Source organism: Podarcis filfolensis (genome assembly GCF_964270895.1).
Source record: "Podarcis filfolensis genome assembly, chromosome: 2".
Lineage (NCBI taxonomy): Eukaryota > Metazoa > Chordata > Lepidosauria > Squamata > Lacertidae > Podarcis > Podarcis filfolensis.
In genome coordinates, this window is record NC_139605.1 from 116,834,106 (window position 1) to 116,858,546 (window position 24,441).

Sequence of the window (24,441 nt, forward strand, 5' to 3'; positions counted from 1 at the left end):
GTGGCCTTAAAAGGCATCCTTTCCGGCTTTAATCTCTGCTAGGAAGGAAGGAAACCGAGTAAGAACTGTTTCCCGCCCAGCAGCAAATCCAACTCCAGACCACAGTCACAAGAAGGAATAACCAGTCTTTGTTATTACATCTTCTTACATTGTCACGTACTTACAAGTTACAATCCAAGAGATTACAACAGCGGCACAGGGCCAATACTATCAGCTCTGGCACTTCTGCGTCCCCCTCCCCCCACCCCCAAACCTCACATTTCCCCCCAGGAGGTATTATAATCCCATCCCACTGTGAGGGCTTGCACCAGAGGCTCTCCGAGAACCTTGTGCTGAACTGCCATGCCCAACAGCATAAATTACATTCAGTCTTCAAGACCCCCCCCATACCCCACCTGTCCCCCTCATGACCACAGGCTCTAGTCCTCCAAGGCAGGGGGAGGAGGAGCGCAGGGGTCCGAGGTGCAAGGTAGCCCCTCTCAACATCTGGTTGTGCCAGGCCCAGCTTTCTTCACTCTGCAAGGGAGGGGAGGAGGCAGTGGCACCAGGGTAGTCCTTGCCAGCAGGCCCTTCCACCTCCACCCAGGGCCTGTAAGCCTCGTGCAACACAATTGCCAATACATTCATGAGGGTGGTCCAATTCAGAAGGGCAAAGAAAGGCCTGGCGCCTCTGTGATGTGGCCGGGGTGGGCTTGTGCATCTGGCCCACTCGTTAGCTCCAGCCCTGAACAAAGCAGCCCGGATATGAACTGAGCCACAGCCAACCACTGTGGGGAGTCAGTGCCTGTTCACCTTCCTCCTGGACTTCATTGCCATGACCCTCATCACGGATTTGAAATAAAGCCTGAGGCCACACCACTCATCGCAAACCACACAGGTGCCTCTGCTGCAGTGATGGGACAGGAGGACGACGAACCCTGGCACCAGACATGCTGCCCAGCCAGAGAGGGAAGAGTTTTATGAAGCAATAAATTAAAACAGCAGTAGTCTAGCCAGAGAAGGAAGTGGAGGTGGCGTCTGGGTGACGGGGGGAGGGAGGGAAGGGCCTTTTTTCTTTCGTTTTCAACAAATAACCCTTTATAAAAGCACTCTTGTTTTAAAAGCCAAGGCCTGGGCTTTCCTATCGGTGTCCTTTGTCACACTCTCCCGGCTTTTTGTAGGCCACACCGCTAGCAGGCTGCTGTAAGCTGCACTCACAGCAAACAACAGCCACGCCTGAGCTGCCAGGCAGTGTTTTGGCGGCTGATGGCGGGAGCCTCTCCCAAGGAACCAGAAAGTGATTTGAAGGGATGAGCAGAGAGCAGGTGAGGGGGCAGATCAGTGGCAGGTGCATGGTGGGTTGGGGAGGGGGAGTGCGCATGGCGGTTTAGGGCCAAAAAGAAACCTTGTTGAAAGGCAGAAAAGGTGAAGGGTTGAAGCAGTGCCTTCTCACCCCCTCCCCAGAGGGAAAGGAATCAAGGTGCCAAGACTGAAAGGGGGGGGGGTGGCCTATTTGGAGAGGCCTGGCAGGGCCATGTGGAAAGGCCAAAGGGTTTCTCCCTCTGCAAATGGCATGAAGGCCCCCCTCTCAAACCTTAGGCCCCTGCGCACTGCCTTACAAAAGATAAGACTCGCTGGACCATTTTTAACCTTTTCCCCGACAGCCAAGCTTTTCTGGGCCCTCTTAGAGTTGGTTAGGTGAGGCTGGGTCACTGACCACTCCAATAACACGGATTTACATTCCACCTTCAAAGCTTGTTACAAACACAGAAAGAAAGAAAAGGAAAACCCCCACTCACCACTTGCCCACCCCCGCCCTCCCCATTTCTAAAAGTCCCCAGTAACTGGGAAGAGAAAGCCATCCTGGGCCCTGATCCTTCACTCCAAGCGCTGGGGCGCATTGCTCTCTCTGTTCCCCGCAGGCGTTGGCGGCCCGCCTTAGAGATGGCTGTTGCCCTGGAGACCAGCAGAGCAGCTCAAGGCCTGGCAGTCGGGAGGAGAGTCGCGAGCCGCCGAGGTGGTTTGGGTGACGGCGGCGGCAGCCTGCACCAAGCAGAGCCATTGGAGCAGAGCTCTGGGTGGCCACCACCTCCTCATCCTGTGCGAGACGGGAACTCATGATCCAAGCTCCTTGGCACGTAGTCCGGATGCCAGAGGGGTGTGGGGTCTCCCTAGGGAGAAGAGGCATCAGTTGCTGGACCCCTGCTGCACCACTGGGATAGGGAAAGAGGCTCCCCCTGGGATGCTACACCAGGGCAGTTCGGGCCTCGGTCCTTCCCACGCTGGCACTGCTGCTCTTCCGGCGCAGGCCAGGGGTGGCGATGCTGCTGTAGCCTTCGTTCGGGCAGCCGTGTTGCAAGAGGATGTCAGTGCATTCCTGGCTCCCTGATTGGCGGGCGTAGAAGAGGGCTGTGTGCCCAGTGGCGTCGCACGCCTTCACGTCAGCCCCATACTGTGGGGGAAAGAGCGGTTGGGCCGTGTTAGGAACCCCAAGGCACTCACTCCAAGAAGACACAAACATACACCTAGGCTCATGCTGAGGATTGGGAAATTAGGGTTTCACTGAGTCAACAGCGTACGTTTGCACCCTCGGCTTCCCTTCCACTTCTCCTCTCAGTCCAGAGGCTACCTCTCTCGCCACCACCTTACTTCCCTTCTTAGCTTTTTCTCAGACTCTCTCCTGCTTTTCCCACAGCTGTAATGGCAGGCTAGAACAACTTCCTAGGGCTGGGACACTGCCCTGTTGCTTGGGTTTGGGGAGGGCCTGGTTTGTTCTGGAATCTGCCAAACCACCTGTGACTACTATCTTGGTTTTTTTTTTTAAAAAAACAACAACAACCCTTCTTTCCCATCCATTCCAAAGAGCCTTTCAGTAAATACCGTATTTTCACCTGACCATAGGGCGCACCTAGTTTTCAGAGGGCAAAATCAAGTAAAAAAATATGACCCCCCCTCCCCCAGCTCTGGGAGCAGCGGACAGGCTGCAGGCAGCCTGTGGGCTTCTCCCAGACCTTCTTCCTTCTTTTGCAGGAGGTGGGGGAATTCCCCCATCTCCCGCAAAAGCCCACAGGAGCCACGCACCCTTTAAGGAGCACACGGCTCCTGCAGGCTTTTCTACGAGGAGGGAGAAGGGACTGACGCAGCCAGTCAGTCCCTTGTCCCTCCTCTGGGAAAAGCCCCCAAGAGTGCACGGAGCTTGTGTGCAGATCTTGGGGGCTTTTCCCGCCTGCCTCCCTTCTGCATTTGCTCCATAGGACGCACACACATTTCCCCTTGCTTTTTAGGAGGGAAAAGGTGCGTCCTATAGAGCAAAAAATACGGTAACTATCCCTGTGCCCCACTCTCTATGCAGCAGACACTTCCAACCTGCCAATCTGACATACGGCCCCAGCAGCACACTAGCCAGCCACCCCTGCCGCAACGTAGTACCAAGTTGTCCTGCCTATGGAATGGTCCACCAACATTTTTATGCATCCTGCTGACCTTTGCTAACACTGTCTAGAGTATTGTTTTGATTTTAACTTGGAACAGTTAAACCATGAGAACTCCGGGGGCATGGGGAGGGATTTGGGGAAATCTGCTGAGCCGCACAAATACTTTGGCCTGGGGCGGTCACTGCCAAAAACGGCTAGTGGGAGGACACACTGATTAGAAGCTACACTAGTCCATCCATCCCAGTACTGTCCACTCTGATTGGCAGAGGGTCTCCTGGGTCTCAGGTAGAAGTATTTCACATCACCTGCAACCTGATCCTATATATATACAGTGGTGCCTCGCAAGACGAAATTAATTCGTTCCGCAAGTTTTTTCTTCTTGCGAGTTTTTCGTCTTGCGAAGCACGGTTTCCCATAGGAATGCATTGAAAATCAATTAATGCGTTCCTATGGAGACCGCTTGCCAGGCTGGCGGTGCGGAGAAGGGCTTTTCTCCCCACCGCAAGCCTTCAGGACAGGTCCGGGAACAGAGGGGAAGGCGCGCAGCGCTTCTCCTCTGTTCCCGGGGCTTGCGGTGGGAGGAGGGTTTTTCCTCCCCACCGCCAACATTCAGAACAGCATTCTGAATGTTGGCGGTGGGGAGGAAAACCCTCCTCCCACCGCAAGTCTTCAGGACAGCCATCCGAAGGCTGGCGCAGGGAGAAGGTCTCTCCGCCCCACCGCCAGCTTTCGGAGGAGCCTTCCGAAGGCTGGCGGCGGGAGGAGGTCTCTACGCCCCACCGCCAGCCTTCGGAGGAGCCTTCCGAAGGCTGGCGGCGGGAGGAGGTCTCTACGCCCCACCGCCAGCCTTCGGAGGAGGTCTGAGGACAGTGGGGAAGACGCGCTGCGCTTCCCCGCTGTCCTGGAGATTTCCCTATGGGCTTTCGTCTTGCGAAGGAAGCCCATAGGGAAATTCGTCTTGCGAAGCGCATCGAAAAACGGAAAACCCTTTTGTCTAGCGGGTTTTTCGTCTTGCGAGGCATTCGTCTTGCGGGGCACCACTGTATATTGAAAACCTGGATATGCCAGGGTTTGAACCTGGGACCTTCTTGCAAATCACATGCTTTGCTAGTGAACTCTGGCCCCTTTCCCTTATATCGATTGCAGGTTGAAGCTCCATGGGCTTTAGATTTGGACCATGGATGCTCTGCATTTTTTTTTTTTAGCTTTTAAAAATCTCAGCTGATACAGGTGTCTGAATCATTTCTTAAAGAGCCCACATTGCAGTTGTACATGCTACCCAGAACTGTCTTAATGTGATTTGGAGCTAGGGCATGGGAAATGGTGCTTTTGATGAATAACTCAGAGATTCTAGTCGATGTATACAAGCTACAAAAAGCAGCATGAGAGAGGGGGACCTAAACTAGCCATACGGAGTAACTCTGAGAGTCAGCTCCATGCCAGCCCTTGTAGACACTTGTCTCTTGTTTTTCTTTCTCCCTATATAAGGCTCTCATCTGCACTCTGCGTTTAAAGGGGGCTGAGGGATGTTAGGAGACCCCTATTGCCCTCCCAGAGCTACTATTTCCAGAGTGGTTTATGAATCCATCAACCCCTGCATCCTGGGAACTTTGGGAAGAGAAATAAAGGTCCCCTAGCAACTCTCAACAGCCTTAACAGACTACACTACTCAGGATTCTTTGGGGCAAGCCATGACTGTTGAAAGTGGTATGATACTGCTTTAACTATAGCGTGCAGATAGGGCCTTAATCCTTTTTGACCCAGGGCACATGAAGAGAGCTGGAAGGGAACATCTGCTTCCCTTGGATCCCCAACATCCTTCATCGTCCACCGCCAAGAACTTACCCAGACCAGAAGCTGAGTAATAACCACATGCGCCAGGTCACATGCCACGTGCAGCGCCGAGCGCCGGTCTTTGTCACCCGTGGGGGCGTTGATCTGATCCTTGGAGCTGTGGGCCAGCAACAGCAGCACAGCACCCAGGTCCTGGTCCAGCACGGCCTGGAAGAGCTGGCACCCGAGGGAAAGTTCAGAGGGGGGCAGCGGTGCCAAGAACAGCCGCTGCTCGTATTTGGCTCGAATCCATGACTCCCGCTCTTCCCTGGGAAGACAGAGAGAGAAAGAGGGGTTATGAGGGCTAAATGCAAATTCCAGTTTCGGAGTCTGTATGCTGCGGAATACAAGGGGAACAGAAGGGAAGGGAAATTGTGCTTATGACCCTGGTTGAGGTTTCTTTCCCCCAGTGAGAAACAGGACTGGATGGAACAGTTGGCATGATCTACCCAGCATGGTCCTTCTTAAGTAGAGAAGACCATCCCGCCAAGTGAAGAATAAACTAGATGATTCTCAGGGACCCAACTCTGCAATATAATCATTCTGAGTCTAAGCACCAACCTAGCGCTAAACAGAAAGAGCAAAACCCATAGCAATGTACACCTAGAGTTTGTAATCGGTGAATGTAAATGGATTCTCTGTGCCCTTACATCTGCAAAAAGATTGATATTGATACATTGGAAGGACAAAAATATGGCCTCTTTTGATCAATGGATAGATGACATGACAACTCTTGCAACCCATGAACAGATTGTTTCCAGATGAAGATTATGTATGGACAAATTTAACAATATTTGGAACTTATTTATTGAAACCATAGTGACCCATGAATCAATGTATATTTAGAGAAGCAGTATGTTCATTCATTTACATATATGTTATATAGTTCTGTAATCTTAATTATATTTTCATATTGTTTTTCCTCTGACTTTTAATATGTTTTATGCATTCTTTTTTTTACTTTAACTCATTGTATTATGATGATGATGATGATGATGATGATGATTTAAGTGTAGCTATTAAGTAGGACCGCAAACTCCAATCAGTTAAGGGCACAATAAGCCAGGCAAAGTGAAGCCATTTTGAGAGAAGGTGTGGCAAGTGCTTAAGTTCCCCCACCTACCCCAGGCACCAGTCTAAACTGGTAGTTTAACAGCGCAATTCTGCGCATGTGGACTCAGAATTTAACACCCACGACTTTTGACAAGATTACGCTCCTGCACAGGGCTGCAGCCTTAGGTCCTGGAGGCTCCAGTTGTGGCTGTGTTACGGTGGGAGCTTGCCCTGCACTCACCGTGACGACTCGCAAGTGGGTTTCCGGCGTCCTTGCGTGCATTTCTCCCAGACGCTGTTGGCCGTTTCGTTGCCGATGGAGGTGAGGACCAGCGTGAGCTCCAGCGGCCAGTCGTCCAAGTCGAGGGAGCGGACCCGGGAGAGGTGGGTGCCAAGGTTCCGGTGGATGCCAGAGCACTCAATGCAGATCAAGGCCCCCAAGTTCAGGCTGGCCCAGGTTGGGTCTGGGGGTGAGATAAGCCAGCCAATCAGAAATCAGGTAAGGCTCCTCTCTCCCCCTGCAAAGAGCTCACAGAGGTACAATTCCCAGAGTTCTCCCGGAAGTGAGGTTGTTGAACCACTCTGGAAATTGTAGCTCTGAAAGGGGAATAGGAATTTCCTAGCAGCTCTCTGCTCTTTTTGCAGACTACAGTCCCTAGGATGCTTTGGGGGAAGCCATAATAGTTTAAAGTGGCATGATGCTCTTTAAATGCATAGTGAAGATGGGGCCTTACTCTTGCACAAAGCTTGTGCTCATCATGCCAAGATCCACCTTGAACTGCTCACCTGTCTTTTTAAAGGTTTCCTCTACCTCCCCCTGACAATCATATGCTCCACTGAAGAAAGCTTGGAGCTTTTGGTTTTCCTGCCCACAAACAAGGGACTGTGCCATCTTCCAGTGAAACAATGGCTTTCTACTGCCTTCACATCTGAGCCCCAGGAGTTAGCAAGCTAATGCTACAATACCCCAAATGAACAGACAAGAAAGACATGCAACAGAAAAGAAATATATGCATTTCCATATAAGGACACAACAATTCATACAAACAATCCAGGACAGCAAAGTTCAATTGCTTCACAGACTTACAACCCCCATCAGTCTCAACCAGCATGGTCAATGTTCAGTTTTGATGGGAATTGTAATCCAAAACATCTGGAGGGAACCAGATTGAAGAAGGCTGATCTAGTGGACAGGGACTAGGGAGACCTGGGTTCATGTCCCTGCTCACCATGTGATGTTCGGCCTATACCCCACTCTAGCCCAACCTACTTCAGACTGCTGTTGTAAAGATAAAGGAGGGTTTTTGTACGCTGCTTTGTGAAATACAGCTGGGATAAAAATTTTAAAAGAATTAAACGCACTCAATCCCAGCTCACTCCTGTTCCCCTACCTGCAACTATGGCATTTTGCCTATCATAGATTGTTTCATCTTGGGCAGAAGTCACGCCCTCTCTTTGTTCTGCATAGCATCTAGCACATAAAATAAAGATTACATAGAAGCTGTCATAATACGCCCTGGATCCTCTGTCTCCAGACAGGATTAACCAATGTGCTAAAAGGGAACTACCCGTTCCTAAGGAACTGGCAGAAAGCCGAGCTGCGTGGTGCCAAATGGCAGCACTAATATCTCAATAGCTTTAGTGCTAATAATACCCAAGGATCAGTGACTGCCACCCAAGGGGAAAACACACACACACATCTGGAATCCCTTTAGATCCGACTGCATACAAAAGAGAAATACTTACTCAAGGCCCCACAGTCCACACATAAGGAATTGCCTTTGCCATTACGGATGGCCTGGATTGCCACTGCTTCACTCTGGCTGTCCATGCGAGCCTGTAGGGAGAGAGACAGAGGGTGCATCTTCCTGCTAGCCTTTTCTTCAGAGCGCTTGAAGCCTGGTCTCCCTCGCCAGGGCAATAGTTCAGTCCCCCTTCAAACCTTGAGGAAGGTTCTCGCTTTGCATGCCAGTCTTCACGCCCAACTGCAACAGGGTGGCCCCTGGAGACATTGCCTTGGGCCATGGACTTCCCTTATTTGCACTGAGACAAATGGGATCACAGAGCCTCTGAGATGGGACCTGCTTTATGGAATGCTCCACACAGGGAGGTCTATCGAGAACCCTACCTCGCCCCAAGCTTTTGCACTGCATGTTTGGATTTCTACTGTTTTCTCTCTTTGTGTTGATTTTGTTGTATTTTTTTGGTACGGTTCTTATGCAAGTTGCCGTTTCCACCCTCCCTATTCAAAGTAAAAAAACTCATCACCACCAAATACCCAGGTAGGGTGGGGATGTTCCTCCCTGGTGCCAGAAAAATGGGGAGAGTGTTGGAAAAATGCAGAGTTATTACAGAAAAGGCCCATCTATATAACACACGGGTGGCACTGTGGGTAAAACCACAGAGCCTAGGACTTGCTGATCAGAAGGTCGGGGGTTCGAATCCCCGCAACAAGGTGAGCTTCCATTGCTCGGTCCCTGCTCCTGCCAACCTAGCAGTTCGAAAGCACGTCAAAGTGCAAGTAGATAAATAGGAACCGCTCTGGTGGGAAGATAAACGGCGTTTCTGTACGCTGCTCTGGTTTGCCAGAAGCGGCTTAGTCATGCTGGCCGCATGACCCGGAAGCTGTACGCTGGCTCCCCAGCCAATAAAGCAAGATGAGCGCCGCAACCCCAGAGTCGGCCATGACTGGACCTAATGGTCAGGGGTCCCTTTACCTTTATATAACACGTTAAGTGGAAGGTGTGATCATGACAACTACATGGTAGCCAATATTGAGACAGGCAAGCCTAGATCATTGCAGGGTAGAGTTGTGTGTATGTGTCCCCGTGTTTTTTGGGGGGAGGGATCAGTACCTTGTTCTTGCTACTCTCGCAGCACTGCAAGCTAGCCAAGATCTGGCTCTCGATGGCCTGGACCCAGGAGTCCCTCTCTTCAATGGTGCTGGCTTCGAAATGCCATGTCTGCCCTGTACTGGAGACGATGATGAACTCAAAGTTCTCCTCCTCTGTGGATACAAAAGAGCAGGTTCCAGCTGGACCACAGTGGAGGCTGGATGAATCCTAGGGCTTCCAACCCACATATTTTCCCTCCCTGCGCTCCCCTAAGGGGCAGGTTCAACACAACCAGAGAATGGGGAGGATGCCCTGCAGGGGGAGTGACGTGGAGAAGAGCCACGGCTTGTGCTTGCTAACAGCCCCAAACCCCATAAGGAGAGCCAGAGGCAGAGTTTTAAGGCACACACCTTCCTGAGAGCACGAGTCCCATGATTACACTTATTCAAATATTTGCCACTGCCAACGTGCAAACATATTTGCTACTGCAAAAGTATTTACATAGCGCCCTGAAGTTGTGGAATGCTGTACAATGTGTGTTTTGCCTGGTTTTTTATGCTGGCTCTCTCACAACCGTGCTATAAACTGCCATTTCCCATGTTACAGATGGGAGGGGGGCAGGGGGAGTGAAAAAATGGCACACACTGTGGGGTCCAGAAGAGGCGGGACTTGAACTCAGGTCCCCTCAGCCCCAGACCTGCGGCTTGAATAAATGGGCCTTAGACTCTTCAAGTCGTCTTCAAGAAAATCTCCAAAAGTTAACGGTAATGGCAGTGCCCTTAGTAAGGGCAACTGAAAGGTGACAAGCAAACAAGCAAGGTTTTTAGTTCATCAAAACCCTTCATCAGGTTGGTGGAAGAACACGACAACGACAACCACCAGGGCATTAAAAAGGGGCTGGTGCCATAATGCCACAAGGTGGTGGCTTTCCAAACTCTCCCCCTTCAGGGCTCTCTGCCCTCTGTTGATGTGCCTGCCAAGGAACCTCTGGGCACGGCAGAGGTTTCTGGGGGAATGCATTCTAGGGCACCCATGGGGCCTTCCTGTTCACCTGCACACACTAAGAGGGCACTCCAGGCACACCCAGCAATCCCCAAGGCTGTACAGTGCAGGGCGAGATGGGGCTCATCTGTCATTACAGATCTTCCAGTTGAGGAAGCCTTGAGGAACCCGCAGGCTCTGTGGAACGCAGTTTGGAAACAGGCATCTTAAAGGAATTCCGGGAGCTCAGCCACCTTTGCAAACCCGATGTGAGCAGGGAGGGACATTTTAACACTCCCCCGGGGCTGGGGGGTTGTTAAGGAGAGGCAGAATAGGACGGAAACTTTCTTGATCACGGGGGAAGCGTTTTGGGGACAGACATCTACGCAGGCTGCACGTCACGATGTAAGCACAATCGCATGCAACAGGCGCCACGGCACAAAAGGAGCTCGCGCCTGCCCCCCCCCACTCATTACCTGTTTTATAAATATTTCTTAAACTACCAAAGGTTTTTAATTTCCACATTTTACGCTTGGCTGCGGAGGGTCCGGAGGGGAAGCAGGAAGCGAGAGGCAGAGAAAGAGAAGGGAGGAAAAGAAGAAAGGGGAGAGTGTTCAGAGGAGGAGAAAAATAAGAACCAAAAAAAGCAGAGGCTATCCAGAACCCACGGGCCCAGGGGGTGGCAGTGGCGGTGGATGCGTGAAGAGTCGCAAGGGAGAGTGAGGGAGGAAGCTGCGTGAGCCGCGACAAACCCTTCCTGGGCAAGGGGGCATACAGCAAAACCGCAAGAGTGGAAATGAAAGGCTTCGCATCAGCTGCCTAGTGTAGACAGAACAGAAGAGGTGGGGGTGGGAGCGGGAAGCCCGGTTGGACTTGGGGTGGTGCCTTCCGGACTCAGAATCTGTGGGGTGCTACCCTTCAAAAAACCTACTGGCCTCCCCACAGTCTAAATTCGTACTTCCTGAGGGCAGGCGGACTGAAGACAGTGCTGGCCTTTCCTCTAGATCAGGGAGGGCTAACATTTTCCTTGAACCCTTTGGCCAATTCTCCAGCAAGTTATGGTGCCACGAGTGGGTGTGGCCACCACACACTCTTAGGGCTCATCCACACTTCTGCTTCCCCCCAGGAAAATCCATTCTTTAGAGCTAAATCAGACCAAACGTCAATTGGATTTCTCTGGGTTGACGTATGCTCCAATTGAGCACTAAAGAATGGGTTTTCCAGCGGGAAGCAATCGGGCAAAGGCAAAACCGCCTGAACCCATGCCTACAAAGCAGGGGACAAATGGACATGTGGATCAGCCCTTGCATGCTGGCTGGAGCTGATGAGAGTTGGGAGTCTAACAACATTGAGAACCACAGGTTCCCCACCCATGATCTAGTGTGATCCACTAGATCAGGCAGAGGGAGCTTCCAGTTCACAGACCACATTGGTCCCAGCAGAGACCATTTCCGCCCCACAGACAACCATCTGCTCCACACCCAACTTCATAAGATCAGAGATCATCAGAGGAGCCATTTTTCCTTTGAAAACCAGCTTGCCTTCACAGTGATGTAAGGTGACTGACAGGCGGATGGCCCCTCTCACCTGTCAATCACAGTAAATACCCAATCCCAGTTCACAGGATCATTCCCTACATTTTTCTGAGGGAGAAGGAAGATGTGAAGGGGGAATTGGGGCAGAGTGCTTGGGGGTTCGCACTGTGGAAGGGAGTCTTCCGTCTCCTGCAAAGACTGTCACTCTGGCAAATATATGCATGTCTTCCCAGGAATGTGGCTACTTATTTTGAATAGTGAGGCGAGCAAGCTCCTTCTCCTGTTCTTATGAAAATTTGCATTACCAGGAGCAAACCAGCTGGGGCCACAACTTTTCCTACCCTAGAAAACAACGAGGTGGTCCTTCTAAGATCTCAAAAATGTTAACCCCTATCTGAAGACAGAGACGATGTATGTACCTTTGTAACCCAAGAAAATCTTTAATAAAAACATTTTTTTTTAATGTTAACCCCTGAAATGTAGGGTCAGTGTGATGTCACTACAGGCACCATTTTTAAAAATCAGCTCAATGCATCATTCTTAAGTCTGTCTCCACAGTCTGGAGGGGCAAAGAGTGAGAGTTTGGATTTGATGTCTGGCTTTATCACTACCCGAAGGAGTCTCAAAGCAGCTAACATTCTCCTTTCCCTTCCTCCCCCACAACAAACACTCTGTGAGGTGAGTGGGGCTGAGAGACTTCAGAGAAGTGTGACTGGCCCAAGGTCACCCAGCAGCTGCATGTGGAGGAGCGGAGACGCGAACCCGGTTCCCCAGATTACGAGTCTACCGCTCTTAACCACTACACCACACTGGCTCTTGAGGTTCTCAGGAGTCAGGAGCCCACAAGCCAGTCTCCCTTGCAGACAAAACCAAGGCAGCTACCTCTTACCTTCTGCCTGCCCTGCAGACCCCTCTGTTTTTGAAGGAGTTGACAGCTTCTTCCTCCGGTGCTTCTTTCTGTCAACCATAGGGGATGGAGGTGGGTCTTTCCCACCGCTGCCAGGGCTGGAGAGCCCTTCTGCAGCCATGGCTACCTCTGCAGAAACAGGCAGGAGAAACAGATCACATGGCTTCATCCTTCCCACTTGGCTCAAAGCAGCCCTTTCCCAGCACCCTCTCTCCTCCATCCTGGGAGCTTCCAGGTCTGGGCTGAACTTACCAGCCTTGGAAGAGGACACAGATCGCTGCAGGCGCTCAGGTTTGCCTAAGAGTTTGATCGCTGGGTCCACAGGAGGATTCAGCAGACCTGGACTGGGGCAAGCTGGGGTGGAGGGGAAGAGAATGAAATAATGAAGCTGTGTCAGTCAAGACGTTTGCACAACTGGCCCAGAACTGCCACCTCTGACTTCCATCAGCACTTTAAAATCTCTCAGGTTTTCTCCAGGTTTCAACTGAAATAGGTGGAAACCTGTATCTAATACCTTCTGCATGAAAAGCATTTGCACAAGAGTAAGCCGTGACTGTCAAGGTCTGAATATCCTAGTTTCCAAGATGTGAGTTCCTCAACATAGTACCCATGGGGCCCTAAGACATCACTTGGTGCTGGCCAAGGGCCCTTGCTCTTCCCATTTTAGTTCATCTAAATAACTATGGCTTTTGAGGAGGGGGGTACCTGATTTTTAAAACTTTTTGGCCTGCGTTCTATTTGTTTTGTTGGAGGTGTAGGTGTTTTGGGTATGGATTCTGAGCATTGCCAGTGAGCATTCTTTCATGAAATGGGTATTTTGTGGTACCCACAGCAGTTTCTGAGATTTCTAAACGTGCCCCGTTTCTCAGAAAAGCTTGGGGACCCCTGGGCTGTGGCTTGGAGAAGCAGAATAACCAGGTCTGGTTATTTACACGGTCATTTCATCATTCTGAACCAGTGAGAAATCACAGCAGAGTGTCCAGAGCTAAGCCTAAATCTCTCCTGAGCGTATCTTCAGCTCAAGAGATGAAACGGGCCACCCGTTAGGCCCCCGGTTCTGCCCCCCATCGCCAATCCCACCCCTGGTGGTATAATTTCGCCACCTTTGAATGAGGCAGCAAATATAAAAGGGCCTTAGGCTTTATCCCCGCTTCCACTTGTGCTGTACATAAAAGGGAAAATTCTACGATTTGCAGTTGCAAGGCTTCCTGCAGGGGCTGCTGCTGCTTCATCTTACAGCTGTTTTCCCCACACTTAGAGCTGAAGGGAAAATTCAGTTCTCCAGGTTTGTGAATTAAACTGAAACGATTATACTTAGCAAATGCTCCAATTCAACCTGGCACCATTAGACACCTCGGCACAAAGAAATATGACTTCATTTAATAAGTTAAGCTAATTGCCCAAAGCCAAAATTCATCATATTTTTTTTTTATTATTAGAGCGTTGATTAGATTAGATAGGAATCAATTCTTCGATTTGAGCACTTTCACAGAGGAGGAGAAGGTGTGCAGCACCTCCAGGAAACCTGAAGATATCGTGGAGTTCATTTACTGCAATCGTGCAGGAAGGGAATGTTGCGTTTTGGAACTGGTACTCCTTGCAGCAGATGTACATAACTTGTGTCCCACCAACCACAAATGGGGAACTCGATAGACCAACCTTATAAATAACCACTAGCCTGGTCACCTGTGGTAAAATGGTGACAAAAGCTTTACTTTTTTTATCTTCCGGGTACAAATGCCTAACGTAGGCGCACACTGCCAGGCTGGTTAGAAGAACTGGCTGCGGAATAGTTCCAGGAAGTTAGTCGCATGGCGGCAAAAGATCTCCTGGGTTTGCTGCCTGCCCAAGACTGCAGAAAGTGGGGGGAGGGGTGTCAAGATCCTAGCAGACAGCCATGGGCAGGGGGGCTGATATGCAGGTGGGTCACAAGAGGCCCCACTGTATGGATTTTTACATCCTCTGCTGGAAAGAGGTGAATGGTTCTGATGTACACTGAGGAGGAGGAGGAGGAAGGGCGAACCCTCCCCATCGGGGGGAAATTGCATGCTGTTTAGGGAGTGGTTGGAATGTACAGAACTGCTCACCTTGACATTTCCTTTCTAAGGTACCATCGCCGTGGGACGATATATCTATTTTCATCGGACATAATTCAATCCCAAATGGAAGCTATTTCTCCATTTTGATGTTGTTTCCTATGACCATAAGGGTAATCCAAAACATACCCAGGGACTTGCCTCCCATTTTGGAATTAATTGGAAGACTGGGAAACATTATGCACATTTGCAGACTTATGAACGCCCACGCACCACTTTTTGGGTGATGTCCCTCAGCTCATGTTCATGATTTGATACTCTTGATCTGTTTTACGCGGTGCCTGCGTTTCTTAGGGAGTCATCTGGGACTTCAGTGGTTCCCAAACAGTTCTCATGGGCTACTTGAAAATTGCTGATTTTCTTGGCGGAACATTTAATGCCTTTTCTGCTTGTTGTAGCAATGTTGTTAGATGTTGCATGACTTTTAATTGTATTTTTGCTGATCATGTTGTATTTTATTGGATTACAATTTGCATTCAATGGAATACAAATTATAATACGATAAAATACAATATAAGAAGCAATAAAAATCGAAAAGCAGTATGAATATTTAATGCCACAGACCACCTGAATGAAGCTTGTGGAAGCCCTATTTTAGATCACTTATGTCTTTAATTATTTTGCCTTAATGCATTACACTGTGAACAGAATGTGGTTTTTATTTCCTGCTCCCAGCTGATTCACTTTTTAAGAGGTTGACTTATTTTCTTGATTCCTATGTCTGTATCAGTAGAATAAAAATATTTCAAGAGGAAGCCACTTCAAACTTTCTCACATGCAAAGCATTAAATACTCACAGACAGATTATCTGACAATCTCACACACACCAGTTTCCCAGCACATGGCATGTGCAATCTGGCCTGTCATGACAGCATGCACATGGACAGAGAAAGAGACACATGTTCAACCATCATGCATGACATGTGGGTTTCTCTCTCTCCCCCCCCCCCATACGAGGGTTTTTCCCATGTAGGAAGGCGTGTCATAGCTGAGCCAGCCCTTCGTTAAAAACACTATTTTGTTGTTTTTCATGATTTCCTTCTGTTACACCCTTCCTTGGCTGTTACTAATTAAGGTTAAACAAAAGTGTGAGTGCATCAACATCATAGTGCAAAGGGAGGGGGGGGACGCTTGGCTTCCCGAGTGGCTGGAATCTCAGAGAATTGCAAATAAAGAAAACACAACGTATCGGGAGTGTGAACTAACAAGCAGTAATTATACACACACCTACACAGCCAAACACCATGCAAGTATTCCTTCCCTGGCAAGCCTGCAAGTGTCAGAGCTCTGATTTTTGTGCTGTTGCTGCCCAAGAAACCCCATTTGAGTCTCACACTGAGGCATCAGCCTGCCTAGCTAGGATGTCCAGGCCACACGTGACACTCAGTGTGTTGTAGTGTGATCCTAAAGGTGCTGGGGCAGGGAGGGAACTGTGGGATGTAAAACACAGGAGCCGTAAATTACAGTGGTACCTTGCAAGACGAATGTCTCGGAAGACGAAAAACTCGCAAGACGTTTTTTGAGTTGCTTCGCAAGATGAATTTCCCTATGGGCTTGCTTCGCAAGACGAAAACGTCTTGCGAGTTTGTTTCCTTTTTCTTAAAACCGCTTGAAGAGGTGCAGTTGCGACTGACCGTGCTTCGCAAGACGAAAAACCTCGCAAGACGAAAAGACTCGCGGAACGAATTAATTTCGTCTTGCGAGGTACCACTGTACAACATTTCTAGAGTGTACGTGTTAAGACATGGGGAGGGATGTCTGTCCAGCCAGCAGGTAAACTGCCTGGGACAGACTTCTGCCGCATGTGACCAGAGGTGGGTGTGGCCTCACCTGTGCAGGTAATGATAAAAGCACAGGGCAGGACAGCCATCTCTCTCTTGCTCTCTCTTCTCATCTTTGAAGAAGCAACATCTGCTAAAGATGACCTCTTGGCTCCCAGCCAAGAGAGGAGGATAGGACTATCTTCCTATAAGATAGATTCTAAATGTATTTTACCTTTTTTAGCCTGTCTGCCTTCTGGGATCCTATTGTGAACAGAACGTGAGTAAACTCTTTTATACTTTTATGAAAGACTGTGTCATGTCTTGTATTTTAAGAGGGAACAAAGGGTATAAAAGAGTTTACTCACGTTCTGTTCACAATAGGATCCCAGAGTAATTATTATAGAGGTTCTAGCGAACCAGAGCACACGTTACCGTTGCGAACTTAAAAAGGGGAATGTCTAACTCTGCTGATATTTTGGGAACTTGTTAGCACAAGTTGGATAAGGATATAATCTCACAATATATCCTCTCCTGCATCCCTGAACATTCCCACAGGAACAAAGCACTCGGGGTCTCCTGTTGAAGTTAAAAATCCTCTCCCGCTCCTAGCCCAGCAACTTGAAAGGCTTTGGGGTTTTTTTGTTAATGTCAGGAGATACAACCGCTGCAGTGCGCTCCCATCCTCAATCTGCTATGCCCATGATGTGGGAACAAGCCACTTACTGCTGGTGTCCCCAACTCCTACGCTGCTCACGTCTTTGACCAAACCGTTGATGCTCGAGGAGGTGCCACAGGCAGAGATGGCTCTGGGTGGGCGTTTGCCGGGCACCTTGACGGTGGTGCGGAGCAGGTCCATTTCTTTGCCGTGGCTGCTATGGATATAGTCCTGCAAAGGCACGAAGACCAGATTCTTTTTGGGTGGGGCGGGAATTAGGAGAATGGATCACATGCACATACATACAGAATAGTGCAGCTGTTTTGGACACTGGTAGGGATGGACAGAACGGTATGCACCCAGTCTCTGTGTCCCTTGCACACAAGTAGACTAGCAGGTCTGTTACACCAAGTGATTGTGTGGATTTTTAGGTGAAATCTGGAAAAAAAACCACACACTTTTAAAATGCACCTGCTGGAAGCACACATCTATTTCTTCACCCCATTGCCCAGAGACTGGTGCTATGGCATCACATGCGGCCACTTCCTGGGGCCTTTTACTTGAAACCTTTGAATGAATGTCCCAAGTACCACGCTTTCTAGCATCTCTAATCAGCTAGAAATGTTTTGTAAAAAGAAAAGGGGGTGGGCAAGAGCCAGAAAGCCCTGGGATTACCTTGCAAATAAAAACTCCAAAACAAAACAAAGAAAGCCCCTAGCAACAGCAACAGCAACAACGTAAGCGTAAGTGGACCAGGCTCAGAACGGTCTGTAGAAATGTGATCTAATCCATATGTCTATTTTCCAATCTGGCCATGATCTGTTGGATATCTCCCTCATACACATTTTGTGGTTTTATTGCAGTCTGCTGCCTTTAGATGGTAATGTGTAGGACTTGACAATGCGACTAGCCGAGCCCTGGTGTGTTTGGAGCTGATGGAAGCTGGAGTACATGGCGCACTTACATTAATGCTGGGGTGATAGAAGAGAAGCCCATTGCTGGAGAGAGTCACGTATTTTTTCTTCCACTCCTTGTTCAGAGAATTGCCGCTTCGTTTCAGCAGGAAACTCTAATGGGAGAGAGGCGGTGAAGGCCGGGGGTTACCGACGGTGCCTGGACTCTTGCAACCGAGGGTTCAGAGGCCAGGCAAATAGTTGCCAGGACAAATATAAGGAGGTCACCTGTTTGATGGGTATGGCTCGGCCACTTCCCGTGTTGTCCCCTCTGCTGTCCAGGCTCCGCTTCTCGCTGTCACTCCCTCTGCGATTCTGCAAAGAGACACAGCTGGGGTTCAAAGGTAACGTCCAACCATGGTTTGCCATTATGCCTTCACAAAACATGCCTTGCAAAATAGCCAGCAACATGAATCTGTAAACTATGGCTTGAAGCTAATTTACAAACCATCGTTCGGGCAAAGTGATGTTACAGTTGAAACAACAAAGCATGGGTTTTTTGGGGGGGTGGGGCATTGCTTGCCCAAAGCTGGGAAGGGAAGGTTGAGGAGGGCAGAGCCCAGAAGAGATTCAAAAACAAGGGGAGCTGCCTTATTTGTTCATCTAATCCAGTAATGCCTACTCTGACTGACAACAGTGGTTATCCAGGGTGTTATAGAGAAACACTTTCCCATCTCCTGTTACCCAATCCCTCGGTGTTGCTGTGGTTCACAATGTTGCCCCTTTATAGGTAAAGGTAAAGGGACGCCTGACCATTAGGTCCAGTCGTGACCGACTCTGGGGTTGCGGCGCTCATCTTGCTTTATTGGCCGAGGGAGCTGGCATACAGCTTCCGGGTCATGTGGCCAGCATGACTAAGCCGCTTCTGGTGAACCAGAGCAGCACATGGAAACGCCGTTTACCTTCCCGCTGGAGGGGTACCTATTTATTTACTTGCACTTTGACGTGCTTTCGAACTGCTAAGTTGGCAGAGCAGGGACCGAGCAACAGGAGCTCACCCCGTCACGGGGATTCAAACCGCCGACCTTCTGATCAGCAAGTTCTAGGCTCAGTGGTTTAACTCACAGCGCCACCCGTTGCCCCTTTATAGCGGAGGGTTATTTTCAGTCTGGACTAGGGGGTGGAGGAGAAATTTGATTCCATTTGCATTTAAAGCTTCATTTCTCAAATTTGCATTTTCCAAAACAACGTAAGAACCAAAGCACAGCTACCCTTTGAAATATTTATCTGAATTTTGCAATGCAGTTTTCTAGCCAAACCGTGCTTACAGAAATGAAGATGTTCCTGAAAATAATGTACAAAAATGCGTGATTGCAAAAACGTGTAGCTCAGCCAGCACAGAATTAAAAATGTGTTTATTAGAAGAAAACCACACCAAAGACTCTTTAAAAGAAAAGTAATTTGCAAATTGCTGCAAAAAGGTGGAGAAGCAAATTTAAGATGGGAAAAATGAGAAACTGAGAGAACCAGAAATGGAGAGATCCTTCCATCCTCAGCCTGGACTGGGCCACCCACCCTTTGGCCTCCCTTGTCCCGTGGCTGGTGGACTCCCCTGGAACTCACCGCAAAAAGGCTGGTTCGGCGTTTGGTCCCACGATGCAGGGAGCTGGGTGTGCCAATTATAGCCGTGGCCTCCCCACGCAGCTCCCGGTGGCTGATGTTGGGCGTGGAAGGAAGGGATGAGGAGTAGTCGCTCGTGTGGCCACCGTTACTTGCCTAGAGGGGGAGGGAAAGACCAGGCAGACTTATGCCAGCCCCTAAAAGCAAAGGAAGACAGACACGCAGGTCCGGCGGGGCCTTGGCTGCGCGAAATCAAGAGGCAAAGGTCCTGCGTGTGTGATTGAATGCTTGCAAACGAAAAAAACAGCACCCCAGATACAAAAATAGCATTGTCAAGGAGATGGCTAGGCTGTGGAATTTTTTCGTCCACACTTCTGCTTGTCCTCCCAGTTTCCCCCAGGAAAACCCACTGTTTACCACTTAACTGGAACCAATGGCAACAGGTTTTTCTGTGGATTTATGTTTCCTCTGATTCAGTGGTAAAGCAATGGGACAAATGAAAAACCGCTTGGATCCGTGCTTTCTAGGCACAGGAGAAGTGGAAGTGCGGACGACGAGCCCTAAGTGCCGACAGAGGAAGCTCATGCAAGGAGGTCCACTAGATCCATGGGGCTTAGCCTCACACCCTCCCTCTCCATTCATGGTGCTGTGCCTCCAGCAGGAGGAAACTCTGATTCCCGTAACTGGGCCCATTCAGGGCGATGTACTTGCACGAGTTAGATTCCACCCACCGGCGTGGAGACGGCTGAATGGCTGGGAGTGCTGGGCAAAGATTTGCAAGATGCAAGGAGCTGCTGCTGTTTCTTCATATTTACAATCTTCTGAGCAACTGCAGTTGGGGGGGGGGAGGAAAATACATATATATATCTGTAAATCGTAGGGCTGCTCAGATCCTCCAGTTGCCACATTGGAAATCGGCTATAACTGCTCGAAAGGGAAAAAAAACTTTGCAGGGGATATGACTACAGACCCTGCAACATCCAAGCTCCACAGACACCCTTTGAGTCCCATCCCATCCACACTTGCCAGTCCTGCAAGTGCCAGGTCATGCACACCCTGAACAAACTCTCTGTTGGGGCCATTGACACAACCCCCCCCATCCACCAGAATAGGAGTCACATCCAGGAGGGGCTCATGAAAAGGGTCTTTCTTCACGCAATTAGCCCCATGCTGGGAGGGTGCCAATTGGGTGGGAAATACACATGTGATGCGTCCCCTTCCCCAAACCTGGTCATATTATTCACATGTGCTCTTCTGCAGCATGAGATCACACCATGTGCAAGCAGGTCCCACATCATCTGGTGCAAGTGTGATGGGGAGCTTGGTCTCCCTGTGTCCAGCCTGGGGTGGGGAACCTGTGACTTGCCAGGTCTTGCTGGACTCCAGCTTTCATCATGCGCAACCATTGGCCATGGGAGTCGGACTTAAGCAACACCCATAGCGCCCCAAAACTGCCAACCCTGGCCTAAACCAATAAATATATGGTGCTATCAGAGACTTCTCAAATGGCAGTCTCGATATTCTTGTATGCCGGATGTGCAGAAAGCAAAAGTACTTTGGGTCGCAAACCAGGGTTTCTGCCACAACCACAAAACTGAACACAAGAAAAGTTTTTGACCTGTAACACACTGCCTGCAAAGTGTACTCTCTCTGCTACAGACACCTCTATGTAGACAGAAGTCAGTCCTGGAGTCAACAAATCCCCACATACACAACATAAGCTGCTTGCCCCAATTCTTATTATGCAGGAGCACACCTCCCGAGAACAGTAGAGGCTTGAGCATGGCCGCCTCAAGCCACTGATTCTCCAACCATTGACACAGAAGAAGCAGTTCTGTATACCTGTATACCTGTATACCTGAAGGAGCATCTCCACCCCCATCGTTCTACCCAGACAATGAGGTCCAGCACCGAGGGCTTTCTGGCGGTTCCCTCACTGCAAGAAGCCAACTTACAGGGAACCAGGCAGAGGGCCTTCTTGGTAGTGGCGCCCTCCCTGTGGAACGCCCTCCCACCAGATGTCAAAGAGAACAACAATTACCAGACTTTTAGAAGACATCTGAAGGCAGCCCTGTTTAGGGAAGCTTTTAATGTTTGATGTATTACAGTATTTTAATTTTTTTTTGGAAGCCGCCCAGAGTGGCTGGGGAAGCCCAGCCAGATGGGCGGGGTACAAATAATAAATTATTATTATTATTATTATTATTATTATTATTATTATTATTATTATCATCACAGTTCTACCGGCCTGTAGACTCCACATATGATGGAGCACATGAGGGGCCATGGGGCCCCTGGCACACCCCCGTTGCCTGTTTATTTATTTAATGGCTGTTTCCACTCTCCTCATGCCCAGAACAGGTATCAAAGTGACAGAATGAAGCAACACATTTAAAGCACCAAGTATAATGCCAGAGAACAACAACAACAACAACAACAACAACAACAACAACAACAACAACAACAACAACAACATAATAATAATAATAATAATATAATAATAATAATAATAATAATAATAATAATAATACCTCACAAAACAAATCTAAACTATTATATCAGGTGCAGTGGGTGCATCCTTGTATACAAATATGTACGTCTTCCTTGCACAACCCACCATTTTTGCAGCAGACAGATTGGTCCTGCTTGAGGGTGTCTTATAGGCACCTAGTTGGCCATTGTGTAAATAGTAGACTGGACTGGGTGGGCCTTTGGCCCGATCAAGCAGGGCTCTTCTTATGTTTGCATTGTGTAGGCATGTAAGATGTCCACACGTGAAGACGGACATGCGTATGCACCAATCGCATGAGGAATTTTGCACCACTGAAGGGTCTGCAAACCCAGGACACACTCTCTTGCCCTACACACAGGGTTGAACTGCTCTTGTTTGGCATTAGCCATGTCTTGAAATGTGTTCTCCCTTGGCTCATGTTCACAGGCGCTCTTGTGGCCATGAAACCCAACTTCCCATCCAATTTCCCAAGAACACATCCCAGAAAAGTCCTCACCTTCATTGAAGACCCGGTCAACATTGAGTCCATAAGTGGCACATGTCTCGTAGTAGAGGCAGCGGCGCATTTCAGTGCACAGAGCTCTGGCTCGGGAATCCTCAATCACACGTGGGTTGCTGGCACTGATTTTATCTGCAAGGAAGAAGCAAAAACAGACACACACACACACTTCATCTCTGAGCTGGACAGAAATCTCCTGGAATCAACAGGACTTGCTTTTGAATAAACATGCATAGGATTGGACTGGAAAGTATTCTCATTCTGCCTTAGCTGTGTTATCTCCTCACCACGAAAACATGCTCCTATATATGGCCCTGATGTTTTATTTGGGATGTAAGAAGGTATCAATTTCCTTTCTGACCCACGTATACTGCATGCAGTGCTGTTGCTCTTCCACCGCAGTTTGACTTCCAAAAAAACCTACGTTATTTGCCTCCCTGTCCTCTGTGGCAGAACTTGACATAATTAATTCTGTTACTATTGCATTATTCCACACTATTCATTTTAATGCAAATGTGGGATAGGAAATGCCACCAATTGCATATCATTTGCAGACTGGAAACAATAATAACAGTGAATATCGCTTGTATTCACTGGATTGGTTTCCATTCTGGACACGGGGCAACCAATTTTGGCAATTTCCACTGGAATCCTTCAGCATCCCTAGTAACAGAGGGAGCCACAGATCTAGAAAACTGACCGGATTTTGCTTCTTCTATGGTGCTGCCTTGTCCCAATTTGGTGCTTTCATTTCTCCACCAGTGATATGAACACTCACAACTAGAGTTCCTACTGGACTGTGTTTCAGCGTGTGCCGCTACCTCTTGGTTTCCGACCTCAGCTGGCCTCTTTATTCTGCTCCAGCTATTCTCATCGGCATCTTGACCCAGCTGGACAGGTGACCTAGTAATACTAAACCGGCTTGCACTTAACTTTGTTTCTGTGCAACCTTCCCTGCTGGATCAGGCTTGTTGCTGCTGCCACGCTAAACTTTGGATTGGATCCAGCAAAGGCTTACCTGGCCATACCACCCCCAGTCTGGTGTCTGGGATACGCCAAGACACTGGGTCAAGGCTAAGAACCAACAGATGTCCTGCAATGGAATTCCTTGCCTGGCTAACAGAACCACCAGGCGTACGCATTCTGTGAGTGCATTGTGCACATGCAGAAATGGATACTAGGGTGCTGTTCCTTTAAACAAATGAGGACAGGCTTGAAAGTAAGCGGGCAATGTATGGTGGAAGTTCGGAAACCAGAGAAAGTCTGAGCAGAGCTTTAAGTGGTTGGGAGGGGGAAAGGGGCAGGGTCTCTGTGTAGCCCCCTAGCAGAAATAATTATAGTCCTAACTGGGCTGTCAATCTCTTCATGTATAAAGAAACAGAATAGCAAGCCTAGAAAATACAAAAGCTTCTTCCAGTTGGCCTCAGGTGGACCCCAAGGAAGAACTCCACCTGACTGCCCCTTGCCGCCCACCCATGCCCCCAAGATTAAATTCTCTGTAGGGCAGATACTCTCGCCCACTCACCCTGAGTGCCCACAAGCGCGAGAGCCATGTCGGAGACTGCGCGGTAGTTTGTGAGGAACCCGTAGTACTGGGTCAGTTCTTGAAAACTGGCCTCGTTCTCCAGGCTGAAGACAAAGATGACGGCATCTGCCCAGTTTGCAAACTGCAAGCGGGAAGGAAATCGAGAGGGAGAGGCATATCAATGGGGGGACAGTGTCACACCTTCTTCCTCTGTTTTTGGCATTGAGTCAGGGTGGAACCAGGAGTATGAATGGATGCTACTGTTCTAAGGTCTACCCCATCCCCTCCACTCCACTCCAATTATACAAAACCGGCAGCTCAG

General features: G+C 49.2%; 1 protein-coding gene across 4 annotated transcripts in view; it reads right to left on the reverse strand.

The window, feature by feature from the left end:
• Positions 1 to 108: 108 nt before the first annotated feature.
• The window catches only part of AGAP2 (ArfGAP with GTPase domain, ankyrin repeat and PH domain 2), a 111,185-nt gene continuing 86,852 nt past the window's right edge, over positions 109 to 24,441 (reverse strand). For 2 of the 4 annotated variants that reach the window (XM_083599177.1, XM_083599175.1), the window contains exons 5-19: positions 24,120 to 24,261; positions 22,592 to 22,726; positions 20,315 to 20,412; positions 19,587 to 19,739; positions 18,252 to 18,338; positions 18,035 to 18,139; positions 17,139 to 17,301; positions 12,809 to 12,910; positions 12,539 to 12,685; positions 10,591 to 10,650; positions 9,155 to 9,306; positions 8,046 to 8,136; positions 6,541 to 6,763; positions 5,259 to 5,514; positions 109 to 2,431 (exon numbers count right to left, since the gene is read on the reverse strand). In XM_083599177.1, coding sequence (XP_083455303.1) covers positions 2,225 to 2,431; positions 5,259 to 5,514; positions 6,541 to 6,763; positions 8,046 to 8,136; positions 9,155 to 9,306; positions 10,591 to 10,650; positions 12,539 to 12,685; positions 12,809 to 12,910; positions 17,139 to 17,301; positions 18,035 to 18,139; positions 18,252 to 18,338; positions 19,587 to 19,739; positions 20,315 to 20,412; positions 22,592 to 22,726; positions 24,120 to 24,261 — 2,121 coding nt within the window. In that variant the 3' untranslated portion in view covers positions 109 to 2,224. The remainder of the gene's footprint in view (positions 2,432 to 5,258; positions 5,515 to 6,540; positions 6,764 to 8,045; positions 8,137 to 9,154; positions 9,307 to 10,590; positions 10,651 to 12,538; positions 12,686 to 12,808; positions 12,911 to 17,138; positions 17,302 to 18,034; positions 18,140 to 18,251; positions 18,339 to 19,586; positions 19,740 to 20,314; positions 20,413 to 22,591; positions 22,727 to 24,119; positions 24,262 to 24,441) is intronic. The other 2 variants (XM_083599178.1, XM_083599176.1) reach the window with 1 other exon arrangement.